The following is a 20,784-nucleotide window of genomic DNA, read 5'->3' as shown; positions in this document are numbered from 1 at the left end:
CCCACACAAGGAGCCCCGGCTGCCTCTCAGAGAGCCCTCCCAGCCCGGCGGGGCCACTTCACCCGGGGCGGCTGAGGGGCGAGGAGGCGCCGCCGGCCCGCGGCACTTACCGATGTCAGAGTTGCAGAAAGCGTCCTGCGGGTGGATGGGGACGCAAGTGCAAGCCTCCACCACCAAGTCCCGCAGGCTCCAGCTGCAGAGGAACACGACGAGGAAGCTCAGCCACGCCGTCATGTTACCCCCGAGGTGCCTCCTCACTTCTGCGGAGCAGAAGGGCAGCCGCTGTCGTGTTCGCCTGACTTTACCCTCGCTTCTTAACAGCCGGCGCGCCGCGACCGCCTGCCTGCCTCCTCCCGCTGCCTCTCTCTCTCTCTTTCTCTCTCTCTCTCGCTAGCCTAGGCAGCGCCGCCTTCACTCAGCGGGACGGCGCAAGCCTGAGGGCACAGCGGGTCCGCAGCTCCCAGCGGCTGAGGGGTGCGATGCGGGTGCGGAGCTGCGCTACGCCTGACGAGCCGGTGCGCAGTTATAGCCTCGATCGCGCCCTCTCAGGCTCTGGGGGCGCCGCCGCCCCCGGCCAATGGGAGCCCCGCATTACCTCATCGGCGGGAGAGGCCAGCGGGCCGGGCCGGGCCGGGCCGGGCCGGGCCGGGGCGGGGTGGGGCGGGGCGGGGCGGGGCCGCGCCGCCGCTTCAGTGCCTTATAGGGAATAGCGCGGGGAACACTGTGCGTGGGTGGGTGGCCGCTGGGTGCTCCGCGGCCAGGGGTGCAGGTAGCCGGCCGCTCGGCGGGGAGCTCCTGATCTCCCGATCTCCCGCCCCGGCCTACGTCCTCCTCCCGCCGCTGGTGCCGCCGGGGGTGAGGGGTGGTGTTCAAACTCTTAACAACTAGTTGCCCCTCCGACTTATGGGCGGGTATCTGTCCCGCGGCCGTCAGTGCGCGGACGGCTCTGGCCCCGGCCCTGAGGAGTCCCCCGCCACCCCAGTCAACACCTGTCTCCCCTCGGCCGCCCCGCTTCTCACCTCAGGGTGCGAAGAGGCACTTGGAAAACACAGGCGGGGTTTGTTGTTCTCTTGGAACGTTTGGTCTATTTCCCTCGAAACTGTCTCGGCTGTCTGCAAACTGATTTTAAACCAGAGGAGGTGAAAGAGTATTCTAAAGGGCTTTGAGAAAGCGATCAGAAAATGCAAGAGGAATGTGGGTTGATGCTTATTTTCCTCTTTCAATAGGCAGTGAAAAGAGGAGGAAAGGAAAGACATGACCTAGCTGAACTGTAAACCAGGATTTTATCCTGTGGTTTTTAACCTGGCTCAAATGCTCCTTCTCCTGTCACCCCACCACCACCCCCCATCACTTGCCCTTCGCAGGGCTTTCAGTCAGAAAGGGGTCATAAACTGCTAAAACCAAGCTGGAAAAAGCACTCCCATCATTTAATCTCAAAGTATATTTTAGTAGAGCAGCTTTAGTGGAATTTATAGAAAAATCCTGTTTGTTTTGTTTTCCCTTATCCCCTTTTGGAACCATATATTTCTATCAGCTGTAGAAATTTAAATGTTATAGAAGAGCTGGGACTGTAAGGAAGGAGATTGCCAGCTGCAAGATACAGACAGCCTTATTAACCTGCAAAGGGGACTGAGGGGTGATTAATCACACTATCAAACCAGTGTGTATAATGTCAGAGTACTTTCAACAGGGTTTACAAGACTTAAGCATGTCTAGTTATAAATTATGCTGGAATTAAAGGCCAGGGACCAGCTGTCCTAAATTTCTAAATAGTCAGCTAAGTCTTTAGATTTACAATTCTGCTTCATCTGGGTGAAGCACAGCCTGCCTACACCTTTTCTTTAATCATACCATCCACATAAAAATAAAACCTCCAGTCTTATGGAAACATGGGCTTTTATTTGGAACATCAGTACACAAAAGCTTCAAGTTGGGTGTTACTTGTAGGGATCAAGGTTATAATGTCAACAGTGGGAAACACAGGTGTGACAGCTTTGCCTCACTGTGCTTCAAATCCCAGTCTGTGTAATGGGGATAATAGTGATAGGATCTTCTCAGGAATGTGTATTAGTGGACACACTGAAAAAATTAGATGGTGTTGAGGTGCTAACGGATCATACGAGTACGTATGAGGCAGGATATTAAACAGGACATTCAATCGAGACACGTTAGTGTCTGAATCATTCAGCTCCAAATTGCGATATGAGAAAACTTATGCAAAAAAACTCCTTAGGTACTTGGACTGTCTGCTCAAGGTAGTACAGCTGAAGTTGAATCCATCAGATTGAACTGTCATTTCAGTCTCACTGGGTGTAAACAAGGAACAACTCCACCAACCTCAGCAGAGTAACATGGAAGAAAAATGAGCTGTGTCTGGCACTTTCAGTTTTTTTGTTGTTGTTGTAGAAAGTTTGATATCACCAACATCATGATACACCTGGTCTATCAACATCTCAGATCAGTATCTGAGAGAAGTGGAGTTATTCCATAACCTGACACTGGTGTAAATAAGCAAGAGTTTGACCCACACACAACTAGATGATAATGACAACTCCAGCACCACCTCCTTTGCTCTCTGGCCAAGTAATTCCTCTGACTATGTTTCTTCATTTCTATAATAACACCTATCCTGTGTGTTTGGAGGGCTAACAAGCTGAATGCTTTGTAATAAGCTTTAAAGATGTTGGGTGCTGTGTGAATGCTAAGAGTGACTATAATACACAGATGCAGGACACATTCAGAGGAGACTGCAAAACAAACCCTTTGGTCATCTTCTCAATTTCTGAAATGGGAGGGGAAGGGGTCTAGAAGTAACTGAAGTTACACAGGGCCCTCCAGGCATGGAAGTAGCTCCTTTACAGTAAGACTGACCAAGCTTGTTAAAGTAACACCAAGTTTGTGCTCATTACAGGAACTAGTTCACTTTTCAGATATAACCCAGAGAAGTAAATTGCCATTACTTTTCAGGATGAAAAGGAGTGCCACAGCTTGATCCAGTGGCAGAGCACATCTGTTTGGAAGGGATGGTGTGCAGGCTGTCTGTGTGACAAGGCTTATCACTGTCTTCTGTACCAGTATTTGAGAGGTGATCCACAATTTTTTTAATGCATGTATTAGCATTGCCTGGGGTGGTAGTACCTGTGTTCAGTCAGTTAGGGCTTAGCTGATTCACCTGCTTTTTTGACACTTACTTAGATATTCTCCTTCAAAGAGATGAACTTCTCTATAGTAGTAGGGATACAGGTTTTTCAACCAGGACTGGCTACTGTACAATAATAACAATATTTATTTGCCACTTAAAGAGTACATTTCATACACAGAAACCTGAGTGCTTTGTCTTAGTAAATCACAGGTAAATAATACTCAGGAAAGTTCAGTCTGGCCAGTCCTGCTAGGAGGCCTTCATTAAATCATTTAACCAGCCTGTACATTTATGTTGTCATCTGTAAATAGAGATATTGTATATTACCTTCTGATAATATCTATTAGATATTCGATATTAGCCTCTCTCCTTTGACACCTACCAGTAAAGTGCACTCTGGAAGAACCAGGCAGGGGTTCTGAGTGTTTATTTATATGAGAAAATTTTGATAATGGTGTCAAAGTAACACAGAAAGTCAATGAAGGAACTGAAAGGAGAACTCCATCTGAATGCCCTGTCTGCGTGGGAGAAACTGCAAAGGGAAAAAATAAAATAAAAAATAGCATTCAGCTCCTTTGCCTAAATAAAACTTTAAGCCTTATATGCCATAAACAATGTAACAGAGAAAGGAGGAGGAAATAAAGACCTTGATCTTCATATGAGAAAATTAGAGTTCACATTTGGTTAATGTCACCAAATAAAGAAGTCTGTGTTATTCCAGTCCTCCACCAAGAACACACTGTTGAACACAATTAAGGATCTCTCTGCTTTACCAGGCAGCCACACCACTTCACGCTGTGATCTTGTCGGATCCCACAAGCTAAGCATGACTGGGCTGGGTCAATAGTTGGTGTGAAAATTCCCAGGGAAAACCATGTCCTGCAGGTGTTGTTGACTGAGCGAAGTGGCCTTCTTCCTCCATCCTGCATGAATGTGTAGAGACAGTGCTAGGGGGCACTGCGCTGCAAGAGATGGGTGCGTTTCTTGAGGATGATGCTAGCTAGCTAGATTCCTTGCAATATCTAAAGAACCGACTCTTTGGAAAAGGAACTATGTCAAGCTGGGTGTCTTGGTTAAATTTCAGGAGAGTGAACTACCCTCTGCTTCCACAGATACTCACTGCAGTTTATATCATCAGGAGCATATTAACAATATCATTTTCCTTCCACAAGTCCTGCTTGTGGCTGGAAAGGACCAAAAAACACTTTGGGATATTCCTTCAAGAGGCATAAGGTGTTGCTGTAAATGAACTAAAGGAATATTCACTTCCCTTCTGATCACATTTCATTGTGAGCTATGTCGGCTGCTTCAGAACTGACAAAAGCATCTGAATGTAAATAGTACAGAAAGGCTTCCTCGAACTGCTGGCCAAAAAAAAAGGAGAGAGAGAGAAAAGGAAGAAAGGCAGGAAGAAAGGCAGGGAGGGAGGGAGGGGAAAAGAGAGAAAGAGAGAAAGAGAGAAAGAGAGAGAGAAATACCCCCCATTACCACCACCACCAGAAAAAAAAAAAAGCAAGCCCTGACACATGTAGTGGCTGAAAATACTCCAGCTCATCACCAGACCTCAGCTGGCTTAATCTGCGCATGGCATGAATGAAGTCAGGAGCCTCCGGCCTGCAGTCCAAACAGTTCTGCCACCTCCTTAACAATATATTAATTTTAAAAGCTTCTGAATTATGGGCATTTTTCCATTTTAACTTTTCCACAGTAACATAACTTGATTCATGAACGTGGAGTCCTGCCATTAGCATTCTAAATTGTCCAGCTGCCAAGTTGCTCAAAGGCCTCCTCTTGTCCTAAAAACTTTTCTTGAAGTTGACAATCCTCATATCTTTTACACCAGCTCAGCATCACACTCTCTAGGAGATACCATTTTTTTTCAGCTTTTATACAGCAGGTGGGAAAGGATAGGTGTTTTTGGAGCTATCTGATGTCCTTTTTTACAGCACACTCATGTCATCTTGTAGGTCAGTACAGAGTGGTGACACACTGCATTAGCAAAAGATTCTTGTATTTCCTGATTATCTGTTTCTTTTTTAGAATGTCTTTTTTTTTTTTTGACACAATCCTTTGAGAAGACTGTTGTTTAAAATGTTTGTACTTGTTATAATTTACAAGTGTGAAAAAGATTTTAAAAATCCTCTTCTATTAATTCCTCCCTTGTATCAGTGAACTTCATATGCTACTTAAAATAAGAAGACTCTTTCTTCAAAAATGTCTTTGATTCTATAAATACATATGAAAAAAAGTCATTTGATCTCTTACTCTGAGGTTGCAAAGGAATTATGTCACCTTCCTGTATGCAAGCCAGACATAGGTAACATTCTATCCCATTCCCAACCTTTTAATTAGAAGCACACCATTAAACCTTCATCAGCTCTAACTATACTGTGTTCAATCTTCAAGGATCCTTTACAGATTGTGCTTACCGAGGGCACCCAGTGGGAGCAGACCATAGGCACCATGTGTCACCAGGAGTATTACATTATAAAGGATTGTAGAATATGAAATCACCCTCTCGGTAGTGCAGGGATCCTCCAATCAGGCTGTGATGTTGCATCAGCTGCAGAAGGGCAACCAGAAAATAACTTTTAACAGCCTTATCAAGCTGAAAATATTTCCTGCAGGTGACTGCACTCTTTGGCCCTAATCCAGCAAAACACTAAGGCACATGTTCAACTTTAAGCACACAAAATGCTCTACTGAAGTCAACAGGACCATTTACATGCACAGAGTTAAATATAAGCTTAAGTGCACTTCTGGATCAGGGCCAAAGGGCTCAGTACCATGCAGGGTTCAAGCCAGGAGGCTGCGATTAGATGGTCTGACAGAGTCTGGGGAGGGAGAACATGACGTGATTTGCTTGGCTCTACCTGCCTGTGCCTCATTCCAAGCAATTAATTTTCTCTAATTTTTGTTCATAATAAGTTTTTCAGTTTCTCTTGCTTTGCTTTCATGCTGCTGTAGCCATTTCCAAATTGAAGTTTTGTTTTTCTTTTTTAAACCCTTTTAAACTGCATCAATAGCTTTAAGTGACTGAACAAAGAGATTTCAAATAGATGAAGTGCTTCAAATGGTAATAAGAGCTGGTGTTCCCAGAGCTTTGGAGGTTCACACTAAGCAGAGGACAGAGTGAGAGCGATTGAAAATCACTTTTCGGTTGTTCCTTTGTATGAACTGGTTTCTGGCTTATGCAATGCACAGTAATTAAAATGACTGGAATGCCTCACATTTTTAAGAGAGTTTTAAGGCAGCTCTGTGGCATTGTGGCCAGCAGAGTTCATGAGCAGATTCATGGCTGCAATCAAGGTTTGATGTTTCTAGCAGCGTAAATTGAAGAAGACAGTATCTCTGTAGAGGCCTTGGAGGGGAGTTTGATGAGGAAGGGCTAGACACAGAAAAGCAGTAACATCTGCTCCCTGCATCAGCTCCATGAGCAGCTCTGGGGCAAACCTTCCTTTTTGTGAGATGAGAGCCTAAAGGTTGGTGTGGTCATCAGAGATCTCATTTCTTTCTTTCACTGTTGCCTTAATGTCCTGCCCAGGTTTAATGTAGAACAGCACTTACACATTCTCTATCTCTCACTGTAATACCAGTTACTCATAGCGCTTCCTCCTAGGTACTGTACAGGAAATGTCTCTTTCTGTGAAAGAGGGTTTGCATTTGAGTACTGGCCATGGCAGTTGCTGGTTGTATTTGTGGGGGTCTAAACAGCTCCCTGATGTTTAGCAGACAGAGGGCCTGGCAGACTGGCAAGGCTCTCTGCTTACAGTGGGTTGCTCTCCTGTGATGAGGTTTACTCTGCTCAGCAGTTGTAAGGGAGTATCTTGCTGCTTTTCAGTCCTCCTGAACGATCCAGAAATTCATTTTCCTATCTTCCATTTTTGTCATTGAAAGTGGCTGGGTACTACATCCCTGGTCTTCTCTCAAGAGTTGGCCTGGCTTCTCACAGCGATGAATGGGCACAGAGGATCAGGAGAGCTGAATACAGCTTCTCCGGAGGGGAGCTGACTAGCCTGAGGATACGACCTTTTTGACATGTTGAGCAACAAGATCCTTCTCACTTCACCTCTCTGCCTCTCGCCAGCCTTCTGAGGGCACAGACTGAGCTCGCTCCCTCATCTCAGCATAATGTTTCTCCCCTTCTCTGTCAGAGGGCACTATCAGGATACAGTGGTCTCCACAGCCCTGTGAGAGTGTAGGGAGGTAGAGAAAGATCCCAGGCAGGAGACAATAATACTGTATCTCTTAGACAATCCTGAGGCTAGCAGAGCTGCAGTCCCTCCATAGTCAGTAGGTCAGCCAGTCCCTAGGATGTGCCACTGGTTTTAAGGCATGTTGGAATTCTCTGAAATCACCATACTTGTGAAAGCAGAAAGAGCAGCACCAGTGGGCTGGCATTCCTCTTTTTGTTACAAATGAGCCTGGAGACAGTGTCAGGCTATTGGGTCTAAAGAAAGGGTCTTCTCTTTACCTGCAGAACAAGTGCAGCTGCAGGAAAAGTTGCTGTCTTGCCTCTCCCTGCACAACCTGCAAAAACTTTCTACAAAAATAAGCCAGTTACTTCATTCCCATAGTCCAGCTGTTACTAGTTTCTCCCCTGAAACTGCAAATAAAGGTGTTAGTTACAAGAACAGTCTCTAATGATGAGGATTGTATCCCAGCAGGGAACAAACTCAGAAATTCCTGTCATGCATGTCAGCACATGAGTGTCAAAAGTGAGAAGCAGTTCCTCTGTGTGGAGATCCCAACAGAGATTGTTGCCTTGGCACAGGATTTTTTTTAAATCCAAATTGACTTTTTCAATGCTTTTGTCCTGTGTTCCCAAACCAATGCTGTATTCTAAACATCAGCTGACAGCTCACTTACGACAGGGCCTTCCCACACAGACTCAAGGTCCCAGGCAGTAGAATCTGGGGGTTTTCTGATGTGAGAATTCAAGGACAGAACTCTTTCTTCTCTGGAGCAAAAGGCAGCACTTCTGTTTCCTCACTCTTTTGGAATTTTTCTCCATAAATCTTGGTGTACAGTGTAAGACAAAAGATGAGGAGATGGTAGATCTGCAGCCTGGAGTGAGGACGAAGTCATTTGTTTATTGTCTGGCTCTTCCTGAGTGAAGATCAATACATTCATCAAAGGACCTTTTCAGGTCAGCAGTGTGAGTTCCACACCTAATGTATTAACGTCAGGAGTGAACAGATCAGTGTTTGATTTAGCACAGATGTGTGAAAATAGTATTCTTTCTCCACTGAAGACTGAGGGAACAATCTATATCCCCTTTTCCACTTTCCTTCAATCTGAAGGCCCTGAGCTATCCCTTAGTTGTGACTTTCTGTGTGCTTCTGAGGGGTGTTTCAGTGGGGGACACAGAAGTACAGGAAGACATCACAGTATATTTACAGAACCTTTCTGTTAATTTAGCAAAGTAGCCTGGGTTTCGATTTCATTGCAAGTGATAACAGACATTGTGCAGCAAGAGTTAATCTGTAATGAGGTATAGTGTGGCTGGAGGAGAAGCCAAGAAAGAAGAACAGAGCAAACTTTCTCTGTTTTTCCTTTGCACTGAATGAAAGTATCTTTACCAGGTACTGTAGGGCTAAGATCATGATCACATGCTTTATTAGTGGAAGCCTAAAAAAAGAGTGTCCTATACTGGCAGAGTTCAACTCCTTTTGATTTTAACTGTGTTTGTATCAGGAGCAACATGGGGGGGTGCTCTTCTGAAGGGGTGACACACTGTGTAGGTAAATGTGCTTGCACCCCACTGGTACTATCCAGAAAGAAGGACTTCAAATGCATAGCAGAGGCAGCAATGAGAACTATCCAGAGCTGGTAGGAACCAGGAAGTTGTTGAATATATGTACAGATTACATACCAGGAGTTGAGCTATAAAGGTACCAAATCTTGAATATGTGCCCTGAGCAAGAAAACACCTCTCTGTAGCTCTGCTCTTAGTAACAGTGCCTCCCAATCTCACACAGCCTGTTGGCCAGGGGTTCAGTTTTAGCCCAAGTGCCCTGCTGTGGGAGCCTGGACTGCTCCAGTACAGTGGTTCATCACAAGTGCTAAGAGGCTGGAGAGGTACTGAACATTTTTAGTGGTAGTTGGTGTCCAACAGTAGCTTAGTACTGCACATTCCTCTCCACTGCTTTTCTCTTCTCTCCTCTGGTGACTGTTGTGCCTATGGCTGATAGTTGGCTGAGGCACTGTTCCACAGCATAGCTCCTGTTCTTGCTATCTCCTCGTAGCTGCGGCAGTGACTTTAAGCAATGCTTAAAGCTAACTGCAAGAGATTGAGCTCTCACCACACAAGCCAGGGAGGCAGGAGGGCTCTCCCTAGACACCTAGCCAAGGTCAGTGAGGAAAGTGCTCTCATAGTAAAAGTTCTGCAATGCATGGGAGGGATCTACAGTTCTACTCATGGGATAATTCATGTAAAACAACCAACAAAGAGTCTGAGCAACAGCAGTTTCTAACAACAGTGGCTCTCCAGCAGACTTTTCCCAGCACCCGACAGTATGAAAGACAGTAGATAGATGAGCATTTTATGTATTTTCATTTAAGCCATGTCTTCGTGTTCTGTAGATTACAACTGAGCATTTTTAAATCAAAATCTTGTTTCCTCTTCTCTCATTTCAAGTTCAACAGAACCACCACAACCCCTGTGAGTGGAAAGGGAAGGGAGGGATGGAGGTCTGCTCAATGCAGGCAAATCCTTAGTGCAGCTAGAAGGCACTAATCTGGTCTCCCTTGTCTCACAGGATAGCTATGGGTATGCCTTCCAAAGGCATTGCAATTCTTTCTCCCACTGTTCAGATTAAATGATCTATTACTGGAGAAAATCTTCACTCACTGATACTTACATAAAGTCACTTTTGTTTCAAACAATTTATTGTGCCAAAGAAACAAGATCATCAAAGAGAGCACAGCCTGCCATATGGAAGGAGAAGGAGCAGGCTAGAAAGGGAATTTTTTACTTCATTTGAAATTGGTTTCCCCATCTGGAATAAACCTTCACCTCTAAACATCATATATAATGGCAACTTAGCCTAGAGAGGCTAGTATAGCATTAGCCGTGCATGGATGTAAGCAAATAGTACCACAGAGAGCTGGCTGGAGGAAGCAAAAACTTATTCCCAGTGAATGTGAGAGCATGTCCTTCTCCTTGCAGAGACAGAACCTATCTCCTTAACTTAGACAATGTCTCCAACTCCCCTAAGGTGTTGTCACAACTATCAATGTGATTACTTTAAACAATCTTTTATTTTTTTCCCCCTGAAACTATAATCTGAAGGACAGGCATAGTCATTCAGTTTTATTTAGAGAAAAGGCTTTTGAGAATAGGAAGGAGAAAAGAGGAGAAGCTGGTGCTGCAAAAAAACTCTTATTCCATCAGGCATTTCTGGGAAGGAGGAGGGAGGGCAGCTTTTAAAGCCATGCCTATGACTGCATGTATGGGATAGTTCTCAAAGGATTCCCTTAATCAGATTCTGCAGAAGACAGGCTGTCACTCTCTAATTCACTCCATGTCTTATTCTAAGGCCATATGGTCTTGTCACGTGAAGATTTACAGTCTCAAGTTTACTGGCCTCAGAGAATCTAAAAGAATTATGCAAGAAATCATGTTCCATGATAACTGAGGCCTCACACAGCCATGCTTTCTAAAGACTGCTTCTAACTCGATATATGGCCCCTCTAGGGCTTTGTAAGCCTTTCAGAGGAAGAGGGAAGGGGAGAAAAACGGGGAACTGCTGATCATTGCCATATGTGAGAAGTATCCCTGTCTGCACATGGGTGTGACATCCATGTTGTCACAGAAGTTGCACTCTGCATAGCCCCCCCGTTTCCTGTTTCCACTCAGCAACTTGCTGTTGGAGCAGGAATCCCATATCACTCTGTACTGCAATTACAAAAGAGGAAAATGATGGCCAGTGGAGAAGGAAGAGGTGAGGAAAATCCTCTTAAATAGCCATGTAGGATGTCTGGGCAGAGATGTGAGCCAGGAGTCCTCAGAGGCAGTAGAATAAGTGGGAGTTTAGCAAGCAACCATTTTCTTTCTTTGACTAGTGTTCCTCAGAGACCTCAGCACTCCAGTTCTCAGAGTTAATTTTAGCTATTTGTGGTTGGCCTGTTCCTAATGTCCCTTTCCTATTTCTCACACACAGTGAACCTTGAGATACTCTCTGTGGGCTGACAGATGACGTGAAAACCTCTAATCTGCAGGTCAAATATCAACAATTAAGTGGGATCAGGAAACTGGAAGCATGATTTGCTTTTTTCCAAATAAGGGAGATACATTCATGTTAGAAGTTCTTAGCATATCGAGTTCATGGGGTGTTTTTAAAGTATATGAAGGGAATGACTTATTCTTGAAAATTTTATGGTAACCACCAAAGATGTTATCATCCCATGGACACTGCCTTTCCTATGCAGACTATGACTGACATGCTTGCACTATTTTTTGGCACTGTTCTTCTGTAGGAAAACCAAAACCACATTGTTCTAAACACTGTGCTGATATATAACAGGCAAAGTGAGTCCCCGCCAAAGGTCATAGAGTACATGTTAGAGAAATGAACACCAAAATGAACACAGTGGCAATAAAGCGGTGATGTCAGAAGTGAAGGAGCTTGCAGCATGTGGCATTCACACTGTAGGTGCCATCTTCATAGAAGCCTGAGTCTTACCTGCTTTATGCTCCTGTGATGATTTGATGTCAATGTTTTATCTTCCACAAAATTTGCTGTACAGTCTGATGAATCTGATGTTCAGAGGGTACAAAAGGAAAGTAAAAGGTTTAGGATGACTCCTATTTCAACCAAATTTTCTCAGAAATGTGAGCAACAGCAGCACTTCTTCTTCCCCTAAATTTCTTGTGGATTCCCTCTCCTGATCTCCCCTCGTCTCTACATACAGATCTGTAGAGGATGCTCTGCAGGGCAAAAGTATATGCTCAGAGTGATGCATGTGTGGGACTGGGGACAGTAGAAGAGCATATGGACCCTTAAGGGATCTGGAAGAGATGTTGGCTCTGCTCTGTAAGAAAACTAAGTCCAGAGCCTGGGAATCAGATCAGTAACTTTATTTTCAGTTGATAGATTTAAGAAGGCTTTGTGTAAGGAATCCTGGGAAGCTGTTAAGGAGGAGAAAAAAGTAGTTATTATGTCCCTCAAGGACAGGAGAGCACTACTCCTTGAGTTGACAGAGGCCAGATTTATGTTATTAATTGGGCAGACAGCCCTGGTTTTGTGTTGGACCGGAAATAAGACTCACTAGGATAACTTGGACAAGACTGCTTGTAGCACTCTGCTCTGACTGGCAGGAAGCAGTCAGTCTGCATATAAAACAGATCTACTGAGCTGCCTATCGTTCTTCTTTGTGCCTGCAGGTATTTCCCAGGTGAGGCTATGCTGCACAAGGAGCTATTTTCCACTCTACAGAGATCCAGCCAGGACACTATAGTCAGCGTCACTGTTAGCAGAGTCATAGACAAGCTGCCTGCAGTAGGGAGAAGCCCGGCAGTGAGCAGAGCACGGGGCACAGGGACCATCTCATGTTGTCATGTTGTCTTCCCACAGATTCTTGGAAGCTCTGCAGATTGCTGAAGATCCCCATCGTTTTTAAAAGTAGAGTTGGCAGCTTGTTTCACTTTCAGAGAGAAATAATTCCTGTCCAAACTGAAGGAGTGCACCCACGCACACACACACACCCCCCACCCCCACCCCCCATCTACAGGTTTTCCTAATAATCCCTGGGCAGATGGACCCAGTTATGTCAGTCCTTGAAACTCTATCCACTTTGGAGGACTAGCGGGTGTGGTGCCATGGACATGGACAGACATATGTGTTGCCCTTCACAGAGAAGCTCACTGTCCTACAAAGAGTGAATATCAACAAAATCCTTCCTGTGGGGACTTCCAGCTCTGCCCAAGCCAGCTGTAAATTCCTTTGAGGCTGAGACTAAGAAAACTGGAATCCTGGGAGGACTTTGGTACCATCCCAAAAAATTTCCACTGAGCCTTCCCAAAAATATGGTTTCTCTGACTCAGGAATGTGAGCTCTGTAACAATGGCAAAGCTGAAGTCCTAGACCGTTGACATTAACTAGTATTAGCTCATTACTTGTTTGCACTCCGTCTGCCTCATCTAATATGAAAATCATTGTCCCTCTGGGAGACAGACTGTCTTTTTGTTCCATTTTTGTGTAGCACCTGGCATAATGACGATGATAGTGTTTGAGTGGGGTGCTACTTCCATATAAACAAATAAAAAAATTAGTGGGACTCCTAGTTTCTCTGTTTACTGCTTTCTTTTTGAGTTGGTTATTTTGGCATGAATAATCATAAAGCATCTGAGTTAGCACAGCAAAGCTAACAGCTGCTTCAGCCAGGAAATGGCTAAGAAGCGGGGAAAACAGAGACTGGTGTATAAATTGCCATAGCGCAGTGGAACAGAAGCCACAAACCGGTACAGAGTGGCTAGAGCAGGAGATAGCAGAAAGGTTGCTACATATGCAGAGCTCCTCATCTGGTCCCAACAAAGCTGGAAGAAAACTACATTTGCTCTAAGTCAGGTGAAGGTACAGTACTTCAAGCCCAGGACAGCTGGCCACCCTGACCACAGGACCTACCAGCTGCATCCTCACTTGCCAGACCTCATGTTTTTGCACTCTGTCCCTCAGCATCTCTTCGCCCTTCTTATGGGAGTGGTGCCTACCAGTTGTCACCCTTTCCATGAACCAGTTGAAAAGTTTGGCTCCCCTGTTGTGGCAAGTTTCCTGCACATTTTTTGTACAATTTCTTTTCTGAACATTTGCAGACTTCCCCTTTTAAACACAGAGGTTCTGGAGGGACGTAACACCTCTTGAAGTGAATGCATTCCCCAAAAGCCTTCCTCATGATGTTGTGGTCCCAATTGTCAACGCTCTTCCCTCCAAGGATGGAGAATGCAATCCAGGCATCCCTTCCCTTGCCTGTGGCGTCTCCAAAGCAGTAAAGTCTCCAGCGAGCAGACAGCCAGAATAGCCACTAGCATGTGGAAGGACGTGTCAAGGGTGGGAAGGAAGAGTGGATGCACCACATTGTGTTCCAGCCACATTTAGTTGGCAGATGGTCCCTAAGGGACTATCAGATGTTGATGTATGTTTAGGGCAGCTTCTGGGCTACTTGCACTCACACTGATAGCAGTAAGGCAAAATGATATAGCTGGAGCCAGCTCCTAGGGGCTCTCTTCCTTCTCACCACTTGTGAGGAAAGTTTGAGCAGAGCAGAGAACCTAGCCCCACATCACATCAGTTACACACACTGACTTCTCTGCCTCTTCCTACCTGTGGAAGTAGGAGGGTGACTGTTTCAGTGAAATCTTCCCTCCATCATGAGGAAAAAAGCAGATAAAGAACAGCTGAGTGGTGTGCTGTGCTCTCACTCTTCTTTGCATCCTAAACTAGACCCACAGACTGTCATGAATGATCTTACTCACTTGTGCTCACATGAAATACACACAAGGACTGAAGGGGGGAAGCCTGTCAGGGCTGTTCCCAGATCTAAAGCAGCCCTTTGACAGGACAGGACTTTCTTTTTTTTTTCTTTTTTTTTCCCCAGATGGGAGGCTGGGCAACACCACCCCTAAACTCACCTCCACCCCCAAACAGCTGTTTTGCCAAAGGGTGGAGAAGCAGACCTCCTGCTTGAGGGTGGAACAGTTTGAAGGGGAGGAAAACATTGACTTCACTTTTTATTAAGTAATAGCAGAGCAGGGTGTGTGTCACTGATAAACAAGCTTCTGGGTGGGGTCAAAGGTTGTGCAGCATCTTATGCATTGGAGTCTTCCCCTTTGTGTGAAATAAGCAGAACACACCATTCTGAAGAGGCAATTCAGAAAGTTGAAGATGCAGTAGGTTAGACACCTTATAATCTCATTTAAGGAGATCCAAGAAGAGCACTAATGTGAAAGGGCATGTAATAGCAAAGGTGGTTTGGGCTAGACTTTAGAAAACACTTTCCTCCAGCAGGGATAGAGAAGCAGGGTAGCATCAGGGAAAGTACTGCTGTCTGCTTACCCTGGACCCTGGTCAGCCTTGGCTGGAGCACCAGTACCACCACAGCTCAAGATGTCCTGCAGCCTTCTCTTACTTGTGTTGTTGGCCCGGTCTCTGCAAGGAATCTGAAACTCTTGGAGTGTATTTTGCTTGTCCCTTCCATGGTGCCAACATACCATTTACTATGCAAAGGGGGCAGCTTGGGCAATTTTTATAATTGCAAGGGAGAATTCTTGCCCTGGCAAGGGAATTCTTTATAGACAGAATGGAGCGCCTCAAGCAACACATGGGTCAGCTTCCATGGGAGCAGACAGCACTAAGGTCCATGTACAAGTATCATGGGGGATGATGGCAGAATAGAGAAAGGCATCTTTCACAGAGCCACAACAGGACTGCGGTTCTTAGATTGGCAACAGCCTCAGTCCTGTTCTAGTGAACAAGTATTGTAAGATCTGGATCTATCTCCCCAAGTAATCCTTTCCCTGCAGCTGACTCCTGCAGGGCTGTATGGGCAGCCTCAGGCCAGCCTGTAGCTGCATTCCCTTCTCCATGATTCAGCTGTCTTCTTCCGGTCCTGGCTACTACTGAGTCTCTCAAGCTTGAGAGCACTCTGGTATGTTAGAGATCATTCTAGGCTGTTCTCACCATCATAAGAGTTAAAAGCAGTCTTAGACTGCAAAGGCTGCAAATGTAACAAATATTTTCATACTACTTATACTGTTTATACTGCTCTGAAAGCACAGTCTCCAGAGTGGCCATCAGAACAGAAGCTGTTTCACAGATGGCTGTGGGCTGGCTGTAAAAAGCCTTCCCAATGGCTCTGGGCAATGCTGATGGCACGATCACAGTGTACCTCTGGCCCTGCTTACAGTGAGGACATAACCAAAGCCACTTCTTTCTTCTCCTAGTCCTCCCAGGTGAAACTCAGAACACCTTGACACCATCCTTCAGACACATGACAGTGTGGGGGCACACCTACGTAGCATTCCTCAAACTAGTACAGGTACCAAAGTGTAGTGCCTCGGTGCTGGCATGTGCTTCACTTGTTGGATATTTACCCAGGACCTTGCCTGGGCATGTTTGACTTATCTTGAAGTCCAGGCTGTTGTGTTTAGACTTGTGCTACCACTCACATGAGTTATTTTTTAATCTGGTTCCTACATAACTTCTCATACTGCAACAACACATGGTGAGCATGTCTCAGATGCAGTCAAGAGGTTGTAAAAAACTGCTGGGCTGTCAGGCCCTTTATCTATCTTTTTTGTATATATAAACTGAAACCTCAGTTTTGTGGTACCAAGCTCCCAATGGCACCTCATGCAGACTTTAGGGAAAGTCATTAGAGACTCACCAAGTCTGCAAAGAACTCGAACACAAGCAATAAGACACTTTCCTCACTCCTGCCTCAAGTATATGAGAGGGGAAAGATAAAAAATGGAGGAAGCAATAAATGTACCCTTTCTGCCAGACTGATTGACAGTTCCAAGGGCAGTTCAATTTCTAAGGGTCACTAATAAACAGAATTTTGTGTTCCCACTCCCAATCTGAGAAAAATTAACTGCATATTCAGAGAGCACTACTTCCTTGCTCACAAATCATAAATGGCTTAGCAAGAACAGCACTGTTTTGGAGATAAAGAAGAAAAGGACAAAGGAACATAAATAAAATAACAGGCATCCACCAACTCCCCCAGCAATACTTGCCAGAGTCCCCTCTCACTGCGTGCTGACACAACTGCTACGGCAGACCATTGCTTCCCCCTACTCCGGAAACCCTCCACTCATAGCTGATAGTTTAGGAGTACCAAAACTCACCTGCTGGGTAGCAAAGGCTTCTTCAGAGCTGGAGCTGAGCTGGGGTGGGAATCCTCTGGCTTGCTGCTTCTTGTAACTCTGCTAGCAGCTCCTCTTAGCGGCTCCAGCTAAGCATCCCCCATCACCTGCAGTTCCTGCTAGCCACTCCTAATCCTCAGTGGGTCCTGGCTTTTCTTGTTGCTCAAAGACAACTTCTTAAACAAGCTTTCCTGGCCCTCTAGTTTGCTGTATCTTTACTTTCCAAGACTGCAAATGATTACATGAAGCTAAAGGTGGTCATCTACTATGGGCACAACTAATCCCAGCTTTTCACACTTACTGAAAGTCATATTATCCTCATTTTTATGATGAGATTATTGTTGTTTTCTTACACAAATCCTCCCACATGTGCTAGCATGTATGCATACGAGTAGCAGAATGTATAGGTATTAGGCCTGACTCCAGACTTTTTCAGCTCCTTTTCTCTCTGACTGAGGCCAGCAGACCAGTCCTGAACTTCTAGCTCTCCATCCCTCTGGGCCTCCTTGCTGGCAGCCCAACAAAACATAAAGGAAAACACAGTGTCCAAGCTAGTTCTTTGTGTCTTGTGGTCAGCCAGAGCATCTCATCAGGATTCACCAAAAAATAATAGTTGTCCTATATAAGCCTCAAGAAAATCCTCTGTTTATAATAAGTTAAGATCTTACTGTTATGTCTGTGCTGCAGACAAACTCAGAAAGGCTAAGAGATGCTAATGAGTTTGTGACCAGTTCCAATGCTTTTCCACTCCTTCCCTGTTTTCTTAGAGTAGGCAATATTCCCTTGTCAGACCAGGGAATTAGTAACATTAATGATGGGATGTATCACCCCTGCATGCTGAGTGTGACTCACAAAGTCAGTATGGCCTTAGCAGCTGAGAGGAACAATGCTTTGTGTTCTCACTCTTTTTGACTATGACATTGCTGGAGCCCAGAACAAGGGCAATGATATCATGGCCATAGGCTTAATGTGTAAGTAATGTATACAACACTACAAGCTCTCTGTGATCTATTACTTCCACATTAATGTAACTTAGGGCATATATAGACAACTAGTTGCCAGAGCCAAGAATAAGTCATTTGAAACAGGTTATTTTATTTCAGGCTTTTAACAAGAATACTTCTCAGTCCCAACAGGCTAGTTCTGGAAAGGTAGTACCTAACTTAACGTTGAGCTATATAATTTAGTCAAGATCTCAGCTATAAAGACAAACATTTGGAATGTAGAAATGGGCAGACAAGAATCCCGCTAAGAAATAGCTTACATTTTTCTGACAATTGTTGCAAGTATTTACATTAAAAAAAAAAAAAAAAAAAAAAAAAAAGAGTAAGAAAAAGCTCTGAGGCAAAGAAAGAAATTATTCCCAGCCATTTTGAAGAAAATGACTTTGAAGCCTTTCCTGCACTTGTCTTTGAACAAGGCTTTTCTCCATTGGCCTCTGAGTGGAGGTGGGGAGTTCTTCCTTCCTTTCAAAAATGTATTGTGTGTATTTAGTGGTCTGCCAAAGGAGCCGGTGCAGGAGGGGGGCATAGAGGCGAAGCATACAGCAACATTGTAATTAGAGGCCAGTCACTGGGACACACAGACAAGCTAGTACTAGCTTTAAACTATGTATCTTGTGTGCATGCTGATAATCGTAGCCATGTAGTTCATGGTAAAGCTATTAGCAAGCATACTCCCCCAGGGGACTGAGCAGGTTTTTGCAGTCTGCGCTGACCTCTGAGCTGCTACAGCTATACTCCTGTTAGCATCCAGCTCAGGTAGCCTGAATTTAGCATGGATGGGACTACATGAGCTACTGTCCACTTTCAGGATGGGTAGCTGTGCCAAGGGTGACAGTTCCTTACTTTATAAAACTCTTCCGTAATGTACTGCCAGGTGGCTTGTGGGTACCTCAGGCAACAAGGCCTGTCTGTGTCCCATATTATGGGCCCCTTTCATCATTTGCTGGGTTGAGCCAGGATTCCTCTGCCCAGCAAAACAGGGGAAGCCCTGAGAATTCATAACATGAAATCTTATCTCAAGGGAAAAAAACAGAGGCTCATGTGTAGAGGCTTGTTGAACTGTGCATTCCTGTAATAGTTTCCCAACGTTGAGTACCAGTGGGACAGTCACATGCTTTGATGCATGTTCCCAACAGGCTGGAACCTTTATCTGCTGGAGACCAGCTGTGGCCCCCTAGGTTCCCATGCCTCTGCACTGGGCAGTAGATTGGCAGAAGCTGGTGCAAAGCTACCTGTCTGATTAAATTTGTTATTTTGCAAAAGGATTTAGCTTTGTTTGCTGGTTATTACTGAAGAAAAATCCTAAACTGCTGCTTTAACAGTGTTAAATCTTTCATGGGGTGAAAGAATCTGGTCCTTTTCTTCCAAGTTGTAAACAAGGAGCAGAAATCTAAGAGAAGGCAAAGAAAACAAAAAAGTTTTAAAATATTGGATTTATTACATTCTTTTTATTTTCCAATCAAAAATATTTTTAAATTTCCTGTGCTAAAAGGCTGCCACATCAGAATGGTTGCTGAACTTATCTTCTGAAAAAAAATCTGACAACAGGTCATCAGCCACCATTGCAGACATACACCAACTCCCACACATACCTGCTGTCTCTTCAGGGATGTGCTAGTAAGTCCATCCAGAAGAGTCTATAGAATATAAAGTTGATGAGAGATGTTCACATTATTTCATAATTTTTTCCTGTACAAACAAATCAAAGGAAGCCAAATCAATTAAATCACTTATTCCAAATCAAGCTTTCTATATAAAAGATTTGCTCTGGCTTAATTGAGCTTGTGGCTGACTATTACTTAAAACAATTAAATGTCATCTGTCAAGAAAGTTATAGGTCAGCAGGGACTAGTAGGCTACAAAAGAAGACTGTAAATGTATAGTTTGAGCACAAAAACTACGCTCAAATGCTATTACAGTTGCAAAGCCAATAAGTATCTTCAGGAAGTGTCCTTACAAAGGTTGACACTGGAGTTTTAATTTCACTTCTCTGAGCCCTGCAATGCAGATCATTTCTTTCACAGGATTCCTGCCACAGAATTTCTGCAATTCAAAAAAAATAATAGTTCATACTTAGCTTTATCCTTCTGCTCAGTGGAGGGACCTATATCTTCTCTAGTACACAGGATTTAAACCATACTCTGAGAGCAGAATGACTAAAGTCCCTTTTGAGTTCATGGCATTCAGCAAGATATCATATCTAACTGCTTCAGAAACAACAAATTTGTTTTCACAGCACTGCAGTGGGTATTATGTATTTTGTAGATGAGAGGCTGCCTGCTGAAAGAGCAGAGTCAAAAGATTTTGTGTACCTGATATAGAATGACAACATCTTGGATTGTCACAGTTTCTAGCAGCACTTTATATTCAAAGCACAAAACTCAGATGCAGTTGCAGCATTCAGTCCCTTTTGCAAGTCAGCTGTGGTTCAACCATTCAGGGGCTCTGACTGCAATGCTGGCTTCGATAGCTTGCAGCCCTGTCACCAGAGCCCATGCCTTCCCACCCTTGCCCTACAGCAAATTAACACCCCAACACACACACCCATCCCCCACCCCACTCACCCCCTGTTTGTGGGCCTTTTCTGCAAACAGGGTCAGGGAATCAACCCTTCTGGTCCCCAGAGAACAGTCTGGGACTGGAGGGTATGTCAGGCATCCAGAAAGCAAGGGATAGCCATGTCATGATCACCTGCAGGAAATCTGGCACAAAGTAACTTGCCCAGCATCACACTGGAGCTGTGTGGCAGCGTCAGGGACACTGGCCAGCTC

General features: G+C 44.7%; 2 protein-coding genes across 6 annotated transcripts in view; one reads left to right on the top strand and one right to left on the bottom strand.

Moving 5' to 3' along the window:
• The window catches only part of TIMP3 (TIMP metallopeptidase inhibitor 3), a 40,046-nt gene extending 39,457 nt beyond the window's left edge, over positions 1–589 (bottom strand). Inside the window, exon 1 of the mRNA XM_074826497.1 lies at positions 111–589. Within this exon, the coding sequence (XP_074682598.1) occupies positions 111–234 (124 nt within the window). The 5' untranslated portion in view covers positions 235–589. The remainder of the gene's footprint in view (positions 1–110) is intronic.
• The window catches only part of SYN3 (synapsin III), a 245,881-nt gene that overhangs the window by 146,060 nt on the left and 79,037 nt on the right, over positions 1–20,784 (top strand). The gene's annotated exons all lie outside the window — the stretch shown is intronic.

The sequence above is a fragment of the Strix aluco genome, chromosome 5 (genome assembly GCF_031877795.1).
Source record: "Strix aluco isolate bStrAlu1 chromosome 5, bStrAlu1.hap1, whole genome shotgun sequence".
Lineage (NCBI taxonomy): Eukaryota > Metazoa > Chordata > Aves > Strigiformes > Strigidae > Strix > Strix aluco.
This window is presented reverse-complemented; position numbering and strand designations above follow the sequence as displayed.